Genomic DNA, 23,844 nt, shown 5'->3' on the forward strand with positions numbered 1-23,844 from the left:
TAAATGACGATGAACAACAACATAAAGTTACGAACCCGAGTGCTGCTGTTCCAATTTCTAACAGCCCGTCCCCTGTGCCACCGACCCACCCCCCCGCCGCCTCCATCCTCACGGCTCCCTTCACGAGTTCACACTCTCCCTGCTGCTTCCGGCCACTTCTATTCGGACACCAGGACACCGTCTCCCGCCCGTAAAGACTGGGCTACTCGCACTCCAGGATCTTCTTGCTGACACTCCAGGGCAAACGAGTGGCCGGAACTTACCATTCCTCCCACTTGCCCCGCGCCCGACTTCCCGCTCCAAGGCGGGAGCCCTCTCCTTCACCACCACATGCACAGGCCGAGACAGAAATGCTCCGCCACTTAGGGTCTGAACAAGCCGCCCACCGCTCGCAACCCCGCCCTTCAACTGGTGGTGAAAACTCTTCCATCCAAGCCATCGCTTTGTATCCTTCTTCTGGATCTTCCCTCAGGCTGACTCAAGAAACAGCTACGACATGGGGATGTAGGAATAAAGCGCGGGTACAAGCAGAGCGAGCATCCCGACGGAGGGAGAGCCGAGACGAGAAGCGACGCCACTCGAACGGGGGAAGCCCTGCCTGGGGCCCCGGGGACCGGGCAGAGGGCGGAAGGTGGACGTGGCGGACGGTGCCGAGTGCAGTTCGAAGGCCCTGCACCCCAAGCACGGCTGGGTTCTACTTCAGACAAAATGGACTGCGTGTGAAGGAGAGGGACCACGACCCATTCGCGCTGTGAAGAGGGCTACGCGGCACCATGTGGAGAACGAAGCCCAGGGCAGAAGGGCGAGCAGGCCCGGGCAGCAGGCCCAGCGGCCACCTCCAGCCGGAGATGGCAGTGCCGCGCGAGACGACGTGTTGACCAGGCAGGTCGGTTCTCCAGTTTTTGAACGCCCAACAAACCACCCTAAGTTCAAACCCAAAGCATGTACATCCAGTGGGTTCCGCCCTCCTCGCCCGCGGGCAGCTACAGCCCACCCCTCCACTCTTGAGCACTTACCTTCCGCCCGGCTGATGCTGCCAGCCTCACTCTGCACAAACCAGAAGCTCCAGGACCCCTCCGCACCTCCCTCCCCCACCAACGCCCTAGCCTAGTGTATACGCTACTTCTGAATCACTTCCGCCTGGAATCGGAACCGACCTGATACTAAAGAGCCTTTCAAACATCCATGAGGTCTGGGGGAGTGACCAGCAATCTAGAGGGTGTTTTCTGGTCCTGACTGCTGGCCACCTAAAAGGTAAGGACCACAGGCCCTTAACCGGCAGCCATCATGGCTGCACCAGGACCTCACGCCACCCCCCCAGCCCCTTAAGAAAAGCTCAGGGGGCTCTGCTCCCCAACCTCCAGCCCCTTGGACCACACCCTCTTCACCCCACGACCCTCCCGGGCCCCTCCTCCAGGAAGCCAGCAACTGGCAAGCACTTACTCACCTTCCACACCTGCTCCCAAGTTACCACGCAGTGAGTCCTCCCGACAACGGCGGGAATTCCTTCTAGGCTTCAGGCACTTGCCCCCCCCCCCCCCATTACTACCAAGCAGTCTGACTGGCTGCTTCCAGCTCTACTCACACCAGCTACAATCCAACTCCCAAGGGGGCAAAGACCACGTTTCGTTCGTTCTTATATTCTCACCAGTAAACACTGCCTGTCCTACGGTCGGTGTCATTCATTCACTAAACGAACATATTTAATAAAGGACCTTCTAGGAAACGAGGAGAAATCGCTAAATGACAAGATCCCTACTCTCTTTAGAGCTGACATCCTGGAAGGAAGTACACATGAAAACTTCACAAGACGGTTTAAAGAGAAATGTTGAAAGACAAAATTTTTTCAGGACTTTAACAATATTTGCTTAAACATTTTATGGAAGATCAAGTGGATAAATACAAAGGAAAAGTAACAAGAGTGAAAGGACTAAAATGTAACTTTAATGTGTACAATTTCTTGGGACCTGGGTGCTTGAACACTCCCTTGCACTTCTGCACCAACAAGTAAATTATGCTACAGGAAACTGATTTTACCCTGACACCTACCTACTGGTGAATGTGTACTTAACAAACTTTAAAGTTCAACATAAATTACGCATTTAAAAAGATAAAAATAAAGTACATAATCACAAGCTATGCGATGAAATTCTGGTATTATATAATATGTAAGGAACAGATAAAAGTTTGACACAAACTTACTATTCTAGACCAGGACTTCCCAGGAAAAAAAATGCAAACATTAGAATTTTAAAATTTCCTAGAAGCTACATTAAAGGGTAAAAATAGCAACAGATGAAATTAGCTTAATGTTTTATTTGACCCAATATAGCCAAAATATTATCATTTCAACATGTAATAACATGCATTCTTCATACTAAAGATTTTGCCATTGTGTATATATTTTTAATTGTGTATATTTTATACATCTAATTCAAGTAGTGAATTTTCAATACTTGTGTGTACTTAAAATTGATTAAACTTAAACACAAAATAAATGCGCACACCCACGCTGATCCGAGTATGCCAACTGAACTAACAACTGACTGACAGCGTCTCCCTGGTCCCGCGGCAAGGCCTCGTCTCCGCACGCGGTAGCCACTTCCTGTGTCACAGCTGCGCTGTGCCTGCACGGAGGGATCCAACAGGATGCGTCCCTTTGTCTAGAGGGACAGGCGTTTCTAATCCCCTTACCTAAAATAGTGGCTGTCATTTTCTCTACCCTTGTGATAACCTGTTTCAACCCCATCCCTCCACTTGTCCCTCTAGGTCTAGACACCAGTGCCGGGGGAGCTGCAGGCTGGTCTGCAGTGTGCACAGCGGCATCCATCCGCAGCACCCAAAGGTGCTCACTCGTCCACCGCGGGTGCCGCACTTCTCCGACCCGTAAGAATGAACGGGGAGAAACAGGCTTTGACAGCTATCTTCCTTTCATATTGCTCAAGTAACTACGAAGCGATTCAAATTGTGAGGTATGCTCAAATCACCCAGGGAACACCTCGTTCATTCGCAGGTATGAAAGATCAAAATATGAAGCACTACTCCTTAGCTTACCTTACCCTAACCCTGCAGATTAAACTTACTCGTCCTGAAATGAAAACACATTATACTGCAAAGCAGAAATTAAGAATCTGCCTATGTATTTTCTATATTGTACATCCGACCTCCCAAATTTGGAGCATATCATTTCCCAAACACTTCTCATCATCTTCTTATACTTTAAAAGACTTTATGGCTCCAGAGGTATAAGTCAATGTGGCACAATGTACAGCTAAGAAACAAAAACGCAATGTCTTTTTATTTTTCCTAATCCATCGTCACACATAAATCTAAACAGTAGCCGTAGCACACACACATCTACAGCTTTTATCTGAGATAAAAGCGAGGCTGATAAATACAGGAGGGGCATGGGAACATGGTCTGGAGACAGCGTCAGCAATGGATAAGTGGGGAAGCACAAGCTCCAGTTTCCTTTTTCGACATTCATGAAATTTTTCTGCATTCACGTGCATGAAGTACTGGAATCACAGGAGCTAAAATAATCTGAATATTAGGAGCAACTGAACAGGAAAAACAAATCCATCCAGCTATCTAGCTAGCCTCATCGATTTACTTAGAAGACGGATGAGACAAAGCTTTACTCACTCAGCCTGCGTGAGAATGCCTCAGCTGGAAAACCGGTTACCAAGCCACCTGAGGGGAGAGGCCTGGTCTCTGCTGTTCTGGGCTCTGACGCCTTCATTTAAAAAATGAGGGAGGGGGAGTCCGGTCAAGGTGGTGGGGTAGGTGAGCACCGCTGAGGTCCCGTAAGACAAAGCCTAGCAGGCACTTAAAGTCTGCAGCGGACAAGGCTAATAAAAAAGGGGGGGGGGGAGTGCGATGGTAAAAGATCAAAGAGGTGAGGCGACTTCCCTGATCACAGGCCACACACCCTCCCGATGGCAACTCCACCTCTAGTTCACAAAACCCACAAAGCGCCTGGATCTGAGAGCACACTATGCTACGGCAGTGTCTGGGCAAACAGGACAGAGATAGGCCCAGGTGACATCTGCGTTACATTCGATACTACTTTCTTATGCACAGGTAATCTTGCTTGGCATACACAAGAAAACTACATACTGAGCTATTCAGAAGGCTGTAAACCAGGGGACTGGTTTTTTTTGCACTATATAGTCACTGTTTCTTTAAAGAAGCTATTTATTGTCAGTATAGCAACTAGGTGCTCTCATTATGGATCAATTTGTTTTAATACACTGCATGATTTTTAACAGACTGAATCAAATATACATGTAGTATAAATCTTTGAGTGCATAAGGTAGGCTATACATTTTAATCAAAAAATTACTTAATTCCCATTTACTGAACTCCTCGGCAGGCACTGCTTTCTACAGTGACTATAACGAAAATTGAAGCTGCAAAAATTACAAATAAGGAATATGCATGGTCTTTGAAAAAAACATTTATCAACTCTTCATCTTCAATCTAGAAAAGTAGATGCGGTCCCACCCAAAAAAGGTCAGGCTGTCATTTCAATCCATCACAATGGTGTCATTCTATTCCTATTACCAGGATGGGAAGCAAAGACCAGGCCAGCTTTCTAGCACCTTCACTGGGCAGGCTTAACCATGTTCAAATAAAGTGAAACAAAAAGTCACTTTCATTTCTCACACTGTTATAGATGGCTGAAAATCTGTTGTTAAAAAAACCCTTATCAAATTTCCAAAATGTACCTTTCTAGATTACCTCTTTACTTGAATTAACTAGGCTTGTGAACAGAGCAATAAGATTTAGACCTCAAAAGAAATGAAAATGGGACTTTGCACAATGCCTGTCAGCTGGCAGGAGCTGGGAGAGGTGGGGGCGAGGAGGAGGACAGGTCTAGACCTTCTCTATAGGCCGGAGATCCCAGGCAACTTATGTGCTAGGACAGTCATCATGCCACCAGCAAAAAAATAAACCAACCCAAACTGCAACTGCTCCTCATTAGTGGCACTTTAGAACAGAAGTCCTCAGTGGTAGCCCCAACCCCACACCAGGGTCACCCGGGAAGCTGTTGGGAATGCACAGTGTTTAGTAACCCATGACCTGCTGAATCGGAAACTCTGGGGCCGAACCTAGAAATCTGTGCTTCCGTGGGCCTTCCAGGTGATTCCGACGCCACTCAAGGGTGAGAACCAGCGAGTCAGCGCTGTCCAAGGCCGCTGCCTTCTAACCGAGAGCAGGGCTCATCCGCACGGCCGCACTCGGCGAGGGGACCGGTCTGGCACAAGGCAGCCCTCCACTTGTGCTCAGGCATGGGGAACCAATGCGGCTGTGAGGTCTGGTCTGAATGGCAGGGCTCCCCAGAAATTCTATGCCACCGAGAAAACATCACTTTGTACGCAATCACTTCATTATTACGCCGTTTGCTAAACTACTGGCTTCATAATGATCCTGATATTTAAAATATTCTAACCAAGTCCGTGAACAGGTAAATATTTAACCAACTCAAAGAATTAACATTATAGAGTAACTAAGGAGCACATCACCACTGCCTCCAACACTAAAAAGGTCAAAATTAAGGGAACTGCTGTTAGATTGTTCACTTTTTCTCATTACATAAAAAGATTAGGCAACACTTGTAAATCTAAGCAATGTCTCACAATGTGATACAAATTTACATCATGTAATAATATTCTGAAAATTCCAAGGAAAATTAACTACAATTATTCTAGCAAAATGTACAATAAGATGTCCTCTACTTTCACAAGATAATATGAATAATTTACAGAAAATAAATTTAAATAAGCATACAAAAATAAAAATGTAGGTGATTCATAGTGACACAATCATATTTACATAGTTCTTTTAAAAACCGAAAACGTACGCGAAATCTCACTCCCGTTTGCAAAAGTCCAGCTGGCTGAAATTTTGCATAAAAGACAGAACAAGAGAGAGACTCAGACACAGCTACAGCACAGAACATAACGGATCACACTGTGGCTGCTCATTTAAGTGTTTGATGCTGCCTCAAATCCATGTATTTTCTACCTTAAACTGAGATGTGAAATACATAATAAAAATGTGGACTTGATGCTGTAATGATCGTTTCAGAGCTAGAAACAAATTTTAGATACAAAATAACAGGTCCAGAGTCTCCGACACCACCTGCGATGCAACCGCCTGTAGAGAGCGTTTGAGAAATTAACGTCCACTTACATGGCTGGTGATGTGATGCAGGCCCCTTGTATTTAATGAACTAAAAAACTATTAACTATACTTTTTAAAAAATTAAAACAAAAAAAAGGTCATGTATTCAAACTAAGTACACTTCTTAATTCTACCTAATCCTACTATTTTGGGGTCTTAATTTTTGAGACACAGTAGCTTATATGAAATTTGAGTGACTATATTCAATGAAACAGAAATGCAATTTTATTTACATTTATAAGCAGAATACCATCTCTTCTAAAATTCTTTAACTCAGAAAGACAAACTAATGCTAGCTTAAGATTTTTAAATAAACAGTCAATGAAATATAGTATCTGCTGTAGAGGGAGGAATTGGTAGAAATAACAGTAATTCAAGCCATAAAACAATATACTTGAAAAACAATTTTTTAATGGGAATTATAAACTCTAAATTACTTTCAGGTATGGAGTATCCACCTAGAAAATATAAGGTTCTCTTATTGAAAAGGAACATTAAATATCACAAAAGTACAGACTACTAACTCTACCAAATTAAAAAAAAAATGTTTTAACAAAAAAGAACCCTTAAGAGATATTTATAATCTAAACATGGTTTTATAGAAAAAGTGGTCAAAATAATATTTCCCAAATAAACACAGCACTATGATTATGCCTTCCAGTCTTGAAAGATTCAAACTATAATCATTAACAGTTTTTCAGTAATCAAGGAAACAAAAATTTCAAAATATTTTCCCTGTATTTACAATGTAGTGATTTTGATCTAAAAAAAATAAGAGCTAATATATAATGTATAAATCTAGATTTCAAAGATCATATACTAGAAAAGTAATGAAACTCTTCACTATTTCCCAGAGTGACATTCCATAAATTATTTAACCACATTCAACTGGCAAACTATGTATACTTCATTTTACACATCTGGAAAAAACAGTTTGTAACGTAAGCACCCAAATTGTTTCCTATTTTGAAAAATTTAGTAATGAAGGATGCTACACAGGAAATACTCTTGTTAAGTATACCATCAAAGTAACCCACATTGTGCTATACAGCTTGAAACTCAGTCTGAAGTAACTCCCCCCGCCGCCCCACCACCCACCCCACCAAAGTCAAGTCCATGTCTATAAACATCTGACTAAACACAAAAATATTTATGACAGTTGAATCTAGGAGTTAGGTATGTGGGTGTTCACTATCTTATTCTTGAAAATAAAAGTCTTTTAAAATCATCCGTACCCTATCAAATTTCAGGAATATATTTTAACATACTACTAGATAGTGTAACAAAACTTTTACACACACAAAACATTTAAATACCACAGCACCCACCAGGAAATTTTCTATATTACTGAGGAAAAAAAGAAAAAGAGAGAGTTCCTTTTATTTCTGACTAGTCCTGTTTGACACTAAATTTCAAACTTTTGAAAGATTTAAACAATTGATCACATTCTTTCACAAAACATTCCTTTCGACCACACATGTTCTTTTTCTCATTTGGAAACTAGGTTGTAATTATTAACCTGATCCCCATTTATTAATTAGTAACTATCATTCACACAAATATGTATAAATTACTGAAATATTCAACAAGTATGTTTCTGGATAACGTATAATGTCAATTAGTATTTGAGGAACAACATCCAACGTTTCACTTACTGTCCTTATTGATAATTTCTATTTCTACAATGAGTATCTCTTCTCTAATACTACCGATATCGCAGGTAGAGTTAGAAAAACAAATAATTTCTTTCAATGAACGCTCACCACTGAATTTAAATTTAAAAAATCCCAAAACTCAAGGAATAACAAATTTGAGCTTTATGAAATACAATAGTTCTTAAAGTAAGAACTGGGTCAAGAAAATCAATGCATTTATTTTCATAAACAGGGAAATTGACAAAATACACTGCTAAAATAAAACAACTATGAAAACAAAGTCCTTTATTTTATGCATATTAATTACATAATAGCATATGAAACCTCATTTCGGCAGGTTTTAAACTGTCAAATCGTGACACAAAGAAATACAATATGGTGATAATACTAAAATTGTTTCATATTACCCTTGTGTGGAAAGAATTATGGTTGCATATATGACAAATTTACACTTATTTAGAAAAGCTAAATTCTTTATTTTTATATCTACCACTTTTAAGCAAATGACATTCAAGTATCTTCCTTGGTATACTAAGTCATGAGAAAAAATGCTGACTGATCTCGCCACAGAGTTGTTTAACTCCACAAGAATACTAATGACTGAGTAACTAGGAGTTCACAGATGCTCCGCTGGACTCTCCTGGAAGCTGACTGCTCCCAGGGCAAACTTGTAACAACGGGAACAAGGATGCTCTTGCTGCAGGGAGTGCTGTGCAGAACTCTGTTCGCGGAGCCAGAGCTGAGCCGGACACTGGCATGTTCAGGAGATGAGGACATCTCTGTGCACTGGCATTCAAACGTTCTTGGGTGAATCTTACAGAATTTCACAGCCTTGGTCAAAGGCAGCCTGGTATTAGCATCAAAGGGTAAGTTTCTCCCACTCTCAATTCAGCTTTGAAGCAAAATATAAAGCTAAAATTTACTTAAGGATCATATGAATAAACATATAGATGATGGGAAAGGCATAGACACAATAGATATAACTTAAAAATTATAGTTAATGTTAAAACTCCCCACATGGAAATTAAAACAAATTACACTCCCTGCCAATTCATAGTCATAGGAAACATTATGAGAATAGTCTATTATTTTATAATCTCCAAGACTGCCCAAAACAAAAGCCCATGAATGTTGCAAATTTTAGAAAATAATTCCATCCATACTGGTGTGTCTAAAAAATAGAATATGAAACAGTACATAAGAAAAATTTAATTGGTACAAAAGAAGTCACCTCAACTATGCTTTACACTCCACGACTTTTTATGCAAGATTTTAAATTATTAACCAAGTTTTTTTCTTTCCAAAGTATGCCTTCTGGCAAAATCAGAAACCATGCAAAATGGTATTTACATACTGTTCATTTCTAAAAAGTACATTCTTCTTCAGAAAAATGCTAAAAGCATGATATAGTAACACTGCAACCTTATGTGAGAAATAACTATATCAACAGCTGATATGTTAGATTTGGGGTTTAAAGATGATTCTTTAAATGTAATTTTAAATTAAATGTGGCTAACATAAAAAGTGGCAAATATATCAAAGACTTTTTTGAGTAAAATTATAATGTGATAAAATCAGTTTTTCCCTGGTATAGAAATTAAACTTCAAAATTCACATTTGATAGTAGGTGAATCTAGTATGGTTCCAAGGACTAGCGATTCTCAAGTTAATTGTGTTTTACAATCACCTCTTGAACTGAATTCCTAGGAGGCAAATATACCTAAGCTTATCAGACAAGTTTTACTGGAGAGACTAACCAACTACAGAAAATATTTACAACACTGCAGAGTCAAGGCCTCTTTAATATTTCTAGAAACTGATTTTCTCAAGAAATGCCTAATTTCTTCTAAATCATGCAGCAAATCCTTACTTAACATCCAACCTAACAGTAAGTACTATATGATTTGAAAGAAAATTTTTAAGGGTTAAGATCTAGATATCAACATTGAATAATGGCAAATAAGAGTAAAAATAGACATTATTTTATAAGCAAAAGAGATTTGCCTTCAAACAGTTTTTTTTAAGATTCAAAGGATTTATTTGGAAAAATCAGCACAGGACAAAGATACCCTTATTATTCCCTCATGGAACATCTGGATGCTCTATGAAATGTGGACAGCAACTCTCTGGGTTCACAGGACATCAGTGGCTGACACAAATGTAAACTCCCATGCCCCTACCTCCCACGTCCTACTCTCTACCTGGGCCCCTTATCATCAAGCTGTCATTAGCTTCCATCTTCAATGATAATCTGCACAAACTAAAAAGCAGAAAATTAATCTTCATTTTTAAATGGCTAGGATTATTAGTTAAAGCAACCAAAGTATTACTGTTACAGCAAAGCTTAGTAATAAAAGTATAAGAGAACACAACTAATAACATTTTTAAATTATCCAAAATGATTTCTTTATTGAGAGTAAGTGACTCCACAGATTTCACAGGACTGCGGCATACTCATGTTCAGCTACGGTCACAGCACAGTTGACATTCACAGCGATGAGCATCGTCATTACCATTCTAATCTACAAAGCTCATGAATAAAGAAAAATACAAAAACCTCGAGTTTTACAAAGGAAAAACTTTAAAGTCTACATACATTAACAATAAAACCATTTCTTCCAGGTCACAGGTTAAAGTGTAAAGGCATACCACTGAATTTTTTAATCTCTAAATAGCCGGGAATGAAAGAATGTTCAATATCTACGACGCTTATTAGGGCCCTCAAAGTTTCCCCCTTGGCCCCCTCTACCGAAACCAGCAGGCCCAGCAGTGACAGGGCCGACACCGCTCATGGGTGCCTGAGGGGTTTCCGAACCTGCCCTACTCCCCATAGGGGAGCCCATCTGGGACGGCGGTCCTTGAGGGAATCTATCATTGTGCTAGATACCACACAATACATATGCAGTCCATTTGGAACACGCCAAATGTAAGTGACAAGAAAAATTGGCAAAATCCCAAGTGGTGGTGTCATGAAGGTCAGCAGAAAGTCCAGCAGAATCAGGATCACACATAGAAGGAAGAAAGGAGCAATTTAATTAGTTACTATGCTTTAAAAAAAAAAGAAGCATCTGAAGAGTTACATATTGCTTGCTAATACTATGCCCAATTTCATGAAAAAAAAAAAAAAAACTGATTTTACAAAGCAAATGCAATCTCGAACCTCATCAGTATTACAGTACTATTCTGATCTTTTCTTAAAAAGTTCATATTGCATGTAACTGTGCTGTATAATAAAAACTTTTTAAGGAATCAGAGTTTAAACTAGGGAGCAGTATGACATTAAAAAAGTAAACATTTAAAAAATTTCAACAGCAATACTTTTAACATAGAAAGTACGAGATGTTTTACTAGAAAAACTATTACTGGGAAAATAGATTTTTAAAAATCAACAATTTATTAACATGTACTACTAACAGCACAATTAAACAACCAAATCATATCCTTTGAAAACCTTCACAGTAACAGCCACCTATTTAGTTGCAAAGGCTGAACAGAACCCCCGTGTGGTAGTACACCACCAGTGTGAAAAAAGCCAAAGATGGTATTTAAATTAAGTTTACCACTTCAGAGGTCGGGGGAAGAGTGGGGGAGAATGGCCCTTTCATATTGCTTCTAAGTTATCACTAATGATTATACTGCTATACAAAAACGTAATCAATGGGGTTGGAGTTTTTACTAGCTTTCAGACATTTTACTTTAAAATTAAGACTTCACTGAAGGAAACAGGTACACTAATTATATGTTAGACACACCACCTGGTCACAGTTGCTAAGATGGCACTGCCTCTTTATCTCCCTGCGCAAACACACATTAAACAAAACTGTTAGCATGTCCAACTTTTCCAAATTCATAAATGATTGCATTTAAAGTAGACAAATTTTAAAATGGTAAAATACTGCCTCCATCAATACTAAGACGCACATTCACTTTTAACGTCTGAGACCAGGAAAGCTTTACAGCTGGTGGCATGTCTGAGTTCAATCTGCAGTGTTTTCTTTCTTAGCAGCAATGGCGCCTTAAGATATTTGTGGTTCCAAAATGAAAGGGCCTTTTCAAAATATATAATCAATCAATTTTCCTTTTCTAGATGGTATCTAGAATGACTATAAACAAAAACTAAATGAGAAAACATTTTACCAATATATAGCCTCATTTAAACAGTGACAGTTTTGAAGGGAAATGAATGAGTTTTGAAGGGAAATGAAAACAGGACTCAATATTCAAACATAATAAAAATTACAACTGAAAACGTTTTTATAATTAATGCACACAAAGATATCTTCACACTCTCGAATTGAGACATAAAACTGTCTAAATTTAGTAACAAATGTTATTAATTCTACAGAGTTTAAAATTTAACTTTAATGTAAAGAATTTCACGGTTAAAACAAATTCTCTGAAATTAATCATAAGATATCTTTTTCTTAGAAATGTTTACAAAAATTTGTTTTCACACATATTGGTTTTGTCCCCCACCAAAGACAAGGAGTCCACAAAGGAAAAGAACACAGTCAAAATATCTGACTGTTACACTGAATGCTGAAAAGAGGTGGGCACAAGTTAAAAGCATTGTTTAAAAAAGAAAAAAAAAAAACTAACTAATTAAGCTACGCTTTTGCTACATGCCTAAGTGCCAAGCATGCCATAATGGCAATCATAATTCTCGGGACACTTAAAAATCGCCTCTCACCCATCAACAATATATAACTTCACAAAATTACTTTTACTTCATTGGATATCAATCTTTACCGTCAAAATAAACGATGCCAAAATGATGTTAAGTGTGAAGTTACCTTTGGGGCAAAAGCAGATACTATTGAATAAAATCGAAATAAGGGTCGTGATACATTACCACCGCTCCATTATCTGGCATCATTGGAGTCCCCATATTCGCGGCTCCTTCTGGCCCCATGGCAGGGCCAGGACCCACCGGTGGGCCAGGGAGAGCTCCTCGGGTGTTCATACTCATACCCAGCACTGGAGGAGGACCTTGGTTACCAGCGGGGGCTGGGCTAAAGGCATCTACGCAAAACAATCTGTGCTTAGAGCTGTCCTATCTTGGTTCAGTAAACATTAAAATGTAACAACACTTATACACTCTATACAGAAGACTATCATCGAAGCCAATGCCCTTGAGAGTGGGACACTCACTTATCTACTCATTAACAGAGCATCATCGGCACCAATACAATGTTCATCCCCAGAACAAAAGCGTATGAAACAAATGAGACAACTACCAACTATTTTAGAAAATCTGAGACTACGAAAGCTTGAGTTAAAAAAAAAAAAAAGTATTATTTGCTATAGTCTTTAAACCAAATATTCCCTTACAATTGTGAATAAACTCTACCTGTTTAAATTAAAAGCGAAGAATTAGCGCTTAGGAAACCACTTAATTTTATTAAAGTCATATCTAAAAAATTAGCACGTACACTGCACTGTCGTGAGGGGACCCATGTCCTCCGACATGCAGTTCACTGTATTCACTGTAGCTAACCTCCTGACTTTCACAGTCACCGAACATCTCCCCCAGTTATAGGAGGCACAGTGTCTTAACTTTAGATGTAATCTAAACAAAAAAGTGAAATGCAACCAAATACACATGAAATATTAATAAAGCATTACAAAATTTTTCAACATGCTGAAATTCGGCAAATGGGAACAATTAGATATAGTTCAAATTTTTTCATCAGAAAGATATGCTCCTGCCTCACAGTAACTACAATAGTGTTTGAGCTGTAATAGAGTGCTACTTATAATGGGCTCAAAGACAGCATATTTAGGTTATCATTGTCAAAATTTTTTTCATTTTTGAAGTGCTCATATATACTCCAACTTTGAGTTCTAGTATTTTACTATGAAGGTTAATTTTATGACATTTTGAACATATCTCAAAAACACGAGTTGACGTTTTCGTTCAAACCCACGACTCACTCCGCCTCTAATGCAGCTGACTATAGCAGGCCGAGTCTAGGCAGCGGTCCCATACAGGGTGCTGCTCTTCCTGACCCCAACCCCTGGGAACCTGGCAAATTCACAGGGAGGAAACTAGTGCTCCTTACAAGCTCTTACTAGTACGACTACATTTAAACTCTCCAACAATATTTTTATTCCCTTAATACAGCTATAAATTTTTAAAAATTGTATTGGAGACTTCTACAACCTCACAATAGAAATGAACACAGTGGAGATGGTATCAACGAGCAGTCCTACCTCAATTTTACCCAAAAACGTCAAGGATTAGGTGTTGTTTTAAAAAAAATAGAACGTCACTTTTATACCTAACTTCTGAGATTCAAGTATCACTATACAACTATGGGCATAGTAAAATAACTAAAAAACAGTATTTCCAACTATCAATTAAACTAAATTTAAAGATATAAGAGTTGTTAGAATTGTATGGTCCCCTGAAAAAGTTTTATAATCCATGTTTCAATTGGTACATACACTGGAAACACACCAGAAAATCCACTGACATATTCCATCAATGTGACTTGATAGGAATGACAATTTACTGACAGTAGTTCCGAATGCATGATGTTACATTAACTGTAGTCAACCATTAGGACACAGTCTCAGGTTGACTAAAACATAAAGATGAGAAAATTAAATGGATTAGACTTTAAGGGAGTTGAATAAATGCTCCAATGTAAATGTGGTTCTCTGATGAATAAAATGCCATAAAAACTTAATTCTCTTAAATTCCTAACTAAGGAATCTAAAAGCATAGTCTCATATTCTTTCTGATAAAGATCTAACCAAGCAGTCAGAATCTTTTTGGGGGTCTCTGCAACATCAGAAATATTTCAAGTTTGGTTCTGATTTAATGACAATCTATAATTATAATAGCATTTCAAACTGCCTCCAATCACAATAACCTCACACTTACAGCCTTAAAACCACCTGAACTGTTATACACCATCCCATAGCTTACTCTGAAAAAGACGAATACTGAATTACTTGTACTTAACATATATGCAACTGTGATTCATAAATTACAACTTCTTATGTACTCTCTGCTGATCATTCCACGTATCTATTGTTATTAACTTACTAAATTTTTTATGGGCAAGAGCTTTATTCTTTATGCTCATTCTGCAACCAGAGATGCTCAGTTAAACACTTTGGTAGAGTAAAAAAGTGACTAAGTAATCAGCAATAAACAATTTTAAATCACCTGATTGGCAATGGCAAAGAAACTGCCATGAGAGGTAGGAAGAAAGCTGACCATAAAAAAAAACACTTGTTCCATATATTGGGTGATTTAAGATTCTTTATTCCCTATACTATATCATCTAAGTAGAATCTAGATTTTCTCAGTGAGTGTGCATATCGTACACATTGGAATGTTAAGGTGATGTAATCTTTACAACGATATGTACATCTGAGATATGCAAAGATTTTAACCTTATGACAGCTTCTGTGGGACAATGTAAAATAAATATATAAAATTTATTTATCTAATTTTTTAAATGCATGACACTTCAAATTTAATAACACTTAGGAAAACATTCCACGCTTATTTTTTCCTAGCTTATTTACTTGATACTGTTTTCCTGACAACCTGGTTATACAGTCAATCGACATTAAAGATACTAATAATATAGGCATTTTCTTAAAATTTTTATATCAACTCTAAAGATATGCATTAGCCTAAATGTGCAACGCTCATCTCACTTCCTTGACTAGTCCTAAATGTCTCCAAACACTGCGTTATCTATGTACAATACTGTAGATTAGGACAAAAAGTTAGACATTCAGTAAAACATAAAAATAGCTACGCAAAAGTTACATGAAAGGTTACCTTAAGATAGAAATTTATAAAATATTCTCAAAAAACTTAAAAATACTAAAATGCAAAAATTATCAAATTTCCATGGTGAAAAAGCCAATTTGAAGGCATGAAATTTTATTTTTAAAATATTCAACATAGCTGTATTACACCATGCAATTACAGAACAAGTCTCAGGCTGTATTAAAAACCTGGTTACAGGTTTCTTTCATTAAATCTATTAAAAGATAATACACCTTTTAGCCTTCAAATAAATACAAAATGAAATGTTCTTCCTAGGCATATATTTTTAATATACTTGTATTTTTTTAAACTTCATAAATATATTTCACCATCACAAAAGCTGGATCCAAATTTCAGTTTGTTACTAATACGTCAATACCAAAAAACAGCATGTACAGTTCCCCAAAGAATGATAAGTTACAGAAGACTTTTACTTCGAATCCCTACCTCCCATGTTTATTGCTCCACGGGGACCCATATCACCCATTCTCATTTCCTGTTCTCTCTGTAAGTAAACATAGTTGTCAGAGTCAACCTATCGATCTTATGACATTACATTTCCCACCTAAAATCAAAAAGAAAAAAATAAATTGGGACATCACTTTCCATTTTTAAATTTTTAATTTTCCAATATCTTTTACTTAATAAAACACTGAAAAGAAACTTCTGTCTCCTAAGTTTAATATACTAAAAATGCTTAAACCACCTAGTTAATATTGATAGATTATCAACGAGTCAGATTACATAAAATTTACCACAAAATGTTTTTAATGTGCTTACTCCAACATATCAAAGACACATGCCTAGATTCCAAGAAAAGAAAAATCTTGTAATAATAACCACCAGAGCCAATTTTTTTTCCTCCCTGGTTGCTGAAGTCTTAAAACAGAAATCACTGTTTCTGTTTTTTATATTCAAATGCATTCAAACATTCAATACAAACAGCTATGAGGCACTAATCTAAAAGCATGTACAACTTTCACTTTTGACATACTGTAATTCATCTTTGCATTTTTATTCATGTACTCAAGCATTATTTCACCCAGGACCTACAGATATACCATAAATATCTCCACTACACACAGTTATTGAAAGTTCAACATAACATTGCTTCCTTTATTAGAACAAGGGTTTTACTTGGAAACCTAAAGAAAAGTGTTATTATACAGTTGGCAAGTTCTGAAACAAAATGCTCGAGGTTAACTATGACATAAAAGATCACGCAAATGTAGAAAATACCTTCATTTTCAGTACAGAAACTGCTTCCTAAAAACTCATTTAATAACAGCCATAGAGAACTTCATTAAAATCTCTAGGTGAAATGACTCAACATATTATAGGTGAAATTTGCACTATTATTTGATAATCTTTTCCAATATCGGCCCAATTTGTTAAATGTAGCAATTACAAAAAACAATGGGACAAAACTCTTCATGTCTGATCTAAAGGCAAAATTTTTCTTTTAAAAGCAATTTTATTAAAACGTAGTTGTTTAAAATTCCACTTAGTAATACAAAATACTAGTGAAAAGCACCAATACAGCTAGAAATAAAGGAAACAAATCCTATGATGGATAAATGTGACTAAGCAGCAACTCAAACACCCACCCGACCTAATGGAGATGCGGCGAAAGGTAATCTTTAATGAAATTGATAGTACAAGAAAAACGCCAACCTAGACAGCATCTTGAAGAAATATTTTATCACGTTATTTAGAAAACTTAAATGCCAAATCTTTCTCAAAGCCATTTTCTAATTTTTCTAAAACTGTCTCATAAAACTTTTGACTATTAACAGATAGTATTGACCAGCAAAGACTATTCTATAAAACTGACTACTGATAAAGCCATACAACTTTCCAATTATATAGAAAATATTATTTTATAATTACACTTAGTACGATTACCAATAAATCAAACTGAGCTGCCATTTCCAAACCTGCTGATAAAGTAGGCACCTATAGTCTGCTTGAGACTTCACTTTTCAAAGCCCCCTTATATACCCTAACGCCTTAACTGGATGCCTATGACCACTGGTGGGGGGACAAGAAGAAAAGACGACCATTTGTAGTGTCTTTTTATAATTTCAGCTTTACCTATCACTTTCTGAAATAACAATGTTTAGCTTTATTATTCACAAAGTTAAATGTTTTAAATAATTATTCTTCAATTATTCTATTATTCTATGTTATTCATTAACAAAATTTTGAAGGAAACATTAACATAGTGAAGAGATCGATGGTTTTAAGTCAATGATTCAACAATGGTCTTAACAACCCCTTCCTGATAAAATGGTTCCAGTTCTAAAATATATTTCTTTAAATTAAATAAGATGTCTTACAAAAATCCAGCTAATGTAGCATATCACTATGTTAAAACACTAATTCAAATTGTATGGTACAGCATTTTTCACTACACACGTTCAATTCATAAATGTTGGCATCTCCTTAAAAACATCATTTATTAATATTATATACAACTTCGCTTGAAAGATTAACAAAAAAGAATAGTATAATCAGATGACAGATCATTTAACTATTTCAGAAGCAAAAAAAATTTTTGGCTTCCTATTCATGTCTTAAGGTTACTGTTTCTTTCTATAAATCCTATTACCTACTTCCAGTAAAATGAAAGACGCAGAGATTTTAGTGCTACCAATGGAAATTAAAACAGTACCTCTCATAAACTGGTATGTTCCCTATCAATGAGAATCACTTGACGTTCATTGTAAATGGGTGCCCATACAAGGCCTTCACTTCTCCCGCATGAATTACTTCAAATATATTTTAAATTAGAACTGGCACATACTATGTGATATTTTTATAATACAAATTTTAATGATGCTTTCTTTATTACTTTATCAAAATTAAGGTGTGGTTTAATATGAAACAACCTATATATGTAAACATCTTAAAAGACTACAGTGCAATGAAATATGATGAAAACTGTTTCAATTAATTCAATTAATCCTCGCAGCAACCCTATGAAGTAGGTTTATTATCATATTTTAGAGATTATAAAACTGAGGCTGTTAAAGAACTTACTCAAGATCACACATACAGTAAGTGGTTGAGCAGACCTATAAAACTGTGCCAAAAGAGTTCATGAAATTTTCACCTTCACAAGGCACCTTTGTTCTTCAAGAAAGAATTCCAAAAAGGCTAACAAAAGGTTTGAAAATGTCTTACAATACTAAGAGCTTAAATGGCTGCCCCAAGGAAGCTTCAACTGCACACCCAGTGAGGGCTGGGGACAAGCTTCCGTGCAAAAGGGGCAAGCCCAGGACCAACGCCCCTGATCCAGGCAGCTTCTAGTTACAGCCACCCCTTTCTGTAACTTTTGACGTGTATTTTGAAGACCACGGGCCTGAAATAACTAACATTTTCCCTCACAGTGAATAAACAAGATCACAGTACTTTCTAAGTACAATGACCATGTGGAGACTAATAAGCGTACACTTCTAGAAAGTCATAAAGAGCAATCTCCCTTGATCCAATGATCAATGCTCGTTCACTGAATGTAAGGACTTTAAACTGATGGGTCGGCCGGCCATACGCCAGCTCCCTTCACTGTGGCTGGAGCTGATGACACTGAGAATAAGATGGAGATTTATGAATTCACCCATAACTCTGTCAAGTTGCAGACAAGTACTTCAGCCAGGTGACTGAATTAGATGGTTAATTTGGGTAAAGTACACATATTTTGGATGAGATGGTGTTATGTGGCTGCACTGTGGCAATGAACTAGGCGAGTATTTTGCTCCTCTGCTAACTCTTGGTAAGATTTCAAGAAGTTGAACGATGGAGGCTCTGCCAGGCCACATCAGCACAGGAAATGAGAACACGGAACGCCTCTCGACATCTGTAGCCTGACATAATCTGGAAGGGCACACAACAAAAAACAGAGTTTCCTTCCAAAGACTAATTTTAAATAGGTATTTTTCACAGCTCTGAATAGAAAACAAAACTGTATTTTAAAATATGTTGTACAGAGAAAAACATTCTCTGAAGGAGAGACAAGTTTTATTTTTTAACCGTCACCATTTTTTTCCACACTTGTTTAAATTTTGTTAAATAAAATTTTTGGTATCTGCTTCCCCGTGCAAATTAAATTCAGGTATAGCAGCATGAGGTGGAAAGTGTGGTAGCTGTCTATCAGTCAACAAAATTTTAAAACTGACTTAAACAGACGTAATACTTTGTCTTCTGAATGCTATCTTTTTCCTTAAAAAGTCAAATCTTTATTGTGTGTACCTAATGAAAACTATAGAATTAAATTTTACTTGCCAGTTTCTAAAAGCCTGATACCCATTTTATAGGCACTTACGATGCCATCATATAATTAACTATAAAGAATGTTACTACCAAACCATAAACATTAAAGAGCCCTCACAAGTAAAAAAATAAATTTATTCTTACAGTGTTTAAAAGAAGGTGCGCCTCTTTTGAAATTACATATAAGTAATCCTGAAAGCTTGTCACTGAAGTATGCTTAATTTCACAGCTGATAAAAAAAAGTAATCGCAATATGACTAACTTCCAGAACCACGCATCAAAGTGGCATTCCAGTACAACAGCCGGCACCGAAGTGTGGTTCACGCAGTACTAGGAGGGCCCACTGTCTTTTCAGGAAGCGTGCAAATTCAAATCCATTTCCATTCTTACCTCCACCAGAACACAGTCGTAATACTATGATCTAAGCGGGCTTTTCACTCCATCAGCATTTGTGAATGGTGCAAAAGCAACAGAGCAAAAATCCTGGCGTTTTGGCACATATCAAGGCATTTCCATTCCATTTTTACTAGAAATCATTGTATTCTTCACATGCATACAATGGCAGTTTAAGTTTTCCATTATGAACACCTTTAAGCAGTAAAAATGATTGATTTTTATCACACTGCTATCCTTGTGCATGTCTTGATATCCTATGCAATAGAACACACGGTATTAAATAAAGCACTTCTGCTGCATTCTCAAGTAAGGTGGTTATTACAAGAAAAACAATTCCTGTGATTGGGTTGCAAGCTAAAGGAGACACATTTCACTTGAGACAGCACTAGACAAAGTATGATTATTGACTTGTATGTTTGGCAGACAAATTCTGGTAAGATAATGGTTGGTATTAAGATGTGATTTTAATTTTGTATAATAAAATACATTAAAATTTCAAATATTTGTATAATTCTATAAATCAGTATTTTTCTAATCTTGGGTACATGACATTACAAAATCATGTCTGCGTAAAAGATCCATTCAAAGTAGACCGATGGACTGTAATGCAAAGAGTATTTTTAAGAAACTACTGCTTGTCAAATTTTACTACAGTATCAAACAAGAACATCCACAATTACCTTAAAAGGTGAAAATATAGGTGGTCTCCAGCGTGTGAAGCTAGATTTTTTTCATCTTTAACCAAGCGCATTTTGCAACAGGTGGAATGCAGAAGCCAGTATGGGAAGCCACCCATTTTCCATAAAGTCAAAAATTTAACAAATTTACACAACGGTAAAACAATACCACTCTCCCCAATACATTAAAGTGGAATATTAAAGAAATCTGCAAAAAATGTAAAAATGTATAATCTGCAGCTCAATCTTTCAGATTTTTCTTAATTTCTAATATGCTAAACACATCATGATATTAGCTAAACAAAAGCTCTCTTGGGTCTTCAGTAATGTATAACAGTATAAAAGGATTTCAAAACCAAAAAGTTTGAAAATCACTGTTCCAGTACTTGTTCACGAAAATATAAAGTAGCAGAAAATTTACACAAATGTAAACTAACACGGTAAATCCCAAAGTGAAGACCTTGACGTTATTTTGTGTAGAATATGGATTTTTTTCCTTTAATACTCAGGTTATCAATCTGTGATTTAAAAGATACTGTACTTATTATTTTAGGCAACCTAATTTATAGGAATTACACGGTACAAAGATAAGCATAACATAAAGTACAATACGAATGCCTAAAGTTTAGGAAACAGTCAACTAAATACTGACTTAACATAATATCAAGTAGATCAACATTTTGCAATCAATAACAAAATATGTTCATCTAACACTTTAAATCTCTTGTCTGCATGAACTCAGGTATCAGCCACCTCATTACTCTTCTTTAATTCATAAAGATATCGCATGTGTTCCTAAAAAGCTTCTCAGGATTATCTAAGGATCACCACGAGCCATGCAGGTTTCAAGTCATAACAGAAATCCCGATGTAAAACTACTGATATAGAACATTTAAATCTACATAATTCTAAAGAAATGTATAAGTTCTGGCGAATTTTCAAGATTCAACTTTTTTATCATTAAATATTCCAAAACTTTTTCCTAAAAATAATTTGCCACTTGGAAAGAATAAGATTATTAGATAGTCAAACTGTCATGGGAGAAATTAAATAGACCACGTTAGTAACGAGAAATACTAGGTAACAAACACAACATATTTTGAAGTAAAGAATGGAATAAAAATCAACTATGTGAAGTATTAAGAAAATAGGTATAAATTTAAAAAATCTGTAAAAAGGCCTCTTCACTAAGAAATTATTCACTCATTTAAAAAGCGTTAAGAAATTAAACAGTATGTTCAACAAAGTTACCTTTTCCTAATAAAAGTAAATAATTTTAAACTAAAAAGGGAAATAAGACACATTCTCATTGATACACCTCAAGTAACAGCATGCAAATTTTCCAACATAACCAATCAAAACAGAATGCTTGGAAGACTTAACATTTTTATTTTTAACTGAGGCAATTAAAACAACTTCGAACACACACACACTCTCACACTCTCTCACACTCTCTCACTCTCTCTCACACTCTCTCTCTCACACTCTCTCTCTCTCTCTCTCTCTCCCCCTCATTCTGTCACTCTGTCACTCTATCTCTCTGCTGGATAGGGAAGGAGGAAATATTTTTAGTAACATAGGACAATCTTTAACAGGTACAATTGATGGTGGCTTCTCCTCAACGTGAATGCATGCATGTCTAAACACCTGCTCTCATGAGCACTGGGGAAATGTCCCTTAGGTCTGACTATTAAAATGAAACTCTATCCTATGTCATCAGGGAACTGCGAATTACAGCAGTGAGACACCACAACACCCCCATGAGAACAGCCGAAATCCTGAGCAGTGACAACCAGAAATGCTGGCAAGGATGTGGAGCAATAGGAAGTCTCATTCATTATTGGTAGAAATGCAAATGGAATGGCCACTTTGGAAGACAATTTAACAGTTTTTTACAAAGTTAAACACACTCTTACCATACTATCCAGCTATCACACTCCTTGGTATTTACCCAAAGGAGCTGAAAACATATTCACACAAAAACCTGCACATGGATGTTTACAGCAGCTTTACCTGTAATGGTCAAAACCTGGAAGCAACCAGATGTCCTTCAACAAGTGATGGATAAATAAAAAAACTATGGTCTACTCAGACAAGGAAATATTATTCAATACTAAAAATAAATGAGTTACCGAGCCATGAAAACACACAGAGGAACCTTAAATGCATACTACTAAGCTGATATCAAAAGGCTACATACAAACTGTTTGGTTCCAACTGTATGACAGGCAAAACTATGGAGACAGTAACAGAAACAGAGGCTGCCAGGGGTCATGGGGGCTGAAGGAATGAACAAGCAGAGCACAGAGGATTTTTCGGGCAGTGAAAATACTGTGTGACATTATAATGGTGGATCCATGACATTAGACATTTGTCAAAACCCAGAGAATGTGCAACACCAAATGTGAACTCTAATGTACTGTAAACTCTGGGTGATGAGGATGTGCCAATGATAACAAATGCGCCAGTCCATCGTGTGAGAATTTGATCTTGAAGGATTCTGTGTGTATACAGGGGGGAAGGAGGTACATGAAAAATGTGTGTGCCCTCTGCTCAATTTTGCTGTGAACTTAAAACTACTTTAAAAAAATAAAATTCATTTAAATAAAACTTTTAAGACTTCTTTGAATAATCACTTAATTTATATCACAACTTTTAGTCATGAAGTAAGTATTTATTACCTGTCAAATTTCGAATCAGAAATAGAATTAGTAAATGTGAGTTGGGGGACTTATTCTTAGCTCACTGCATTCATTAACCTAAAGACATGTACCTCTTAAATGAGATTCATTCAATGATGCGTTTTTAAAGCCTGGATCACATAACTCAGTAAACTAATTATTCACTCAAACTGTTGTGT

At 37.0% G+C, this 23,844-nt stretch overlaps 1 protein-coding gene across 1 annotated transcript in view; it reads right to left on the bottom strand.

Annotated features, from left to right (window-relative positions):
- Positions 1 to 8,042: 8,042 nt before the first annotated feature.
- Positions 8,043 to 23,844, bottom strand: part of PSPC1 (paraspeckle component 1) — a 58,101-nt gene continuing 42,299 nt past the window's right edge. Inside the window, exons 7-9 of the mRNA XM_016131728.2 lie at positions 16,087 to 16,144; positions 12,697 to 12,866; positions 8,043 to 10,723 (exon numbers count right to left, since the gene is read on the bottom strand). Coding sequence (XP_015987214.1) covers positions 10,538 to 10,723; positions 12,697 to 12,866; positions 16,087 to 16,144 — 414 coding nt within the window. The 3' untranslated portion in view covers positions 8,043 to 10,537. The remainder of the gene's footprint in view (positions 10,724 to 12,696; positions 12,867 to 16,086; positions 16,145 to 23,844) is intronic.

The sequence above is a fragment of the Rousettus aegyptiacus genome, unplaced genomic scaffold, assembly GCF_014176215.1.
Source record: "Rousettus aegyptiacus isolate mRouAeg1 unplaced genomic scaffold, mRouAeg1.p scaffold_m13_p_11, whole genome shotgun sequence".
In the NCBI taxonomy this organism is placed as follows: domain Eukaryota; kingdom Metazoa; phylum Chordata; class Mammalia; order Chiroptera; family Pteropodidae; genus Rousettus; species Rousettus aegyptiacus.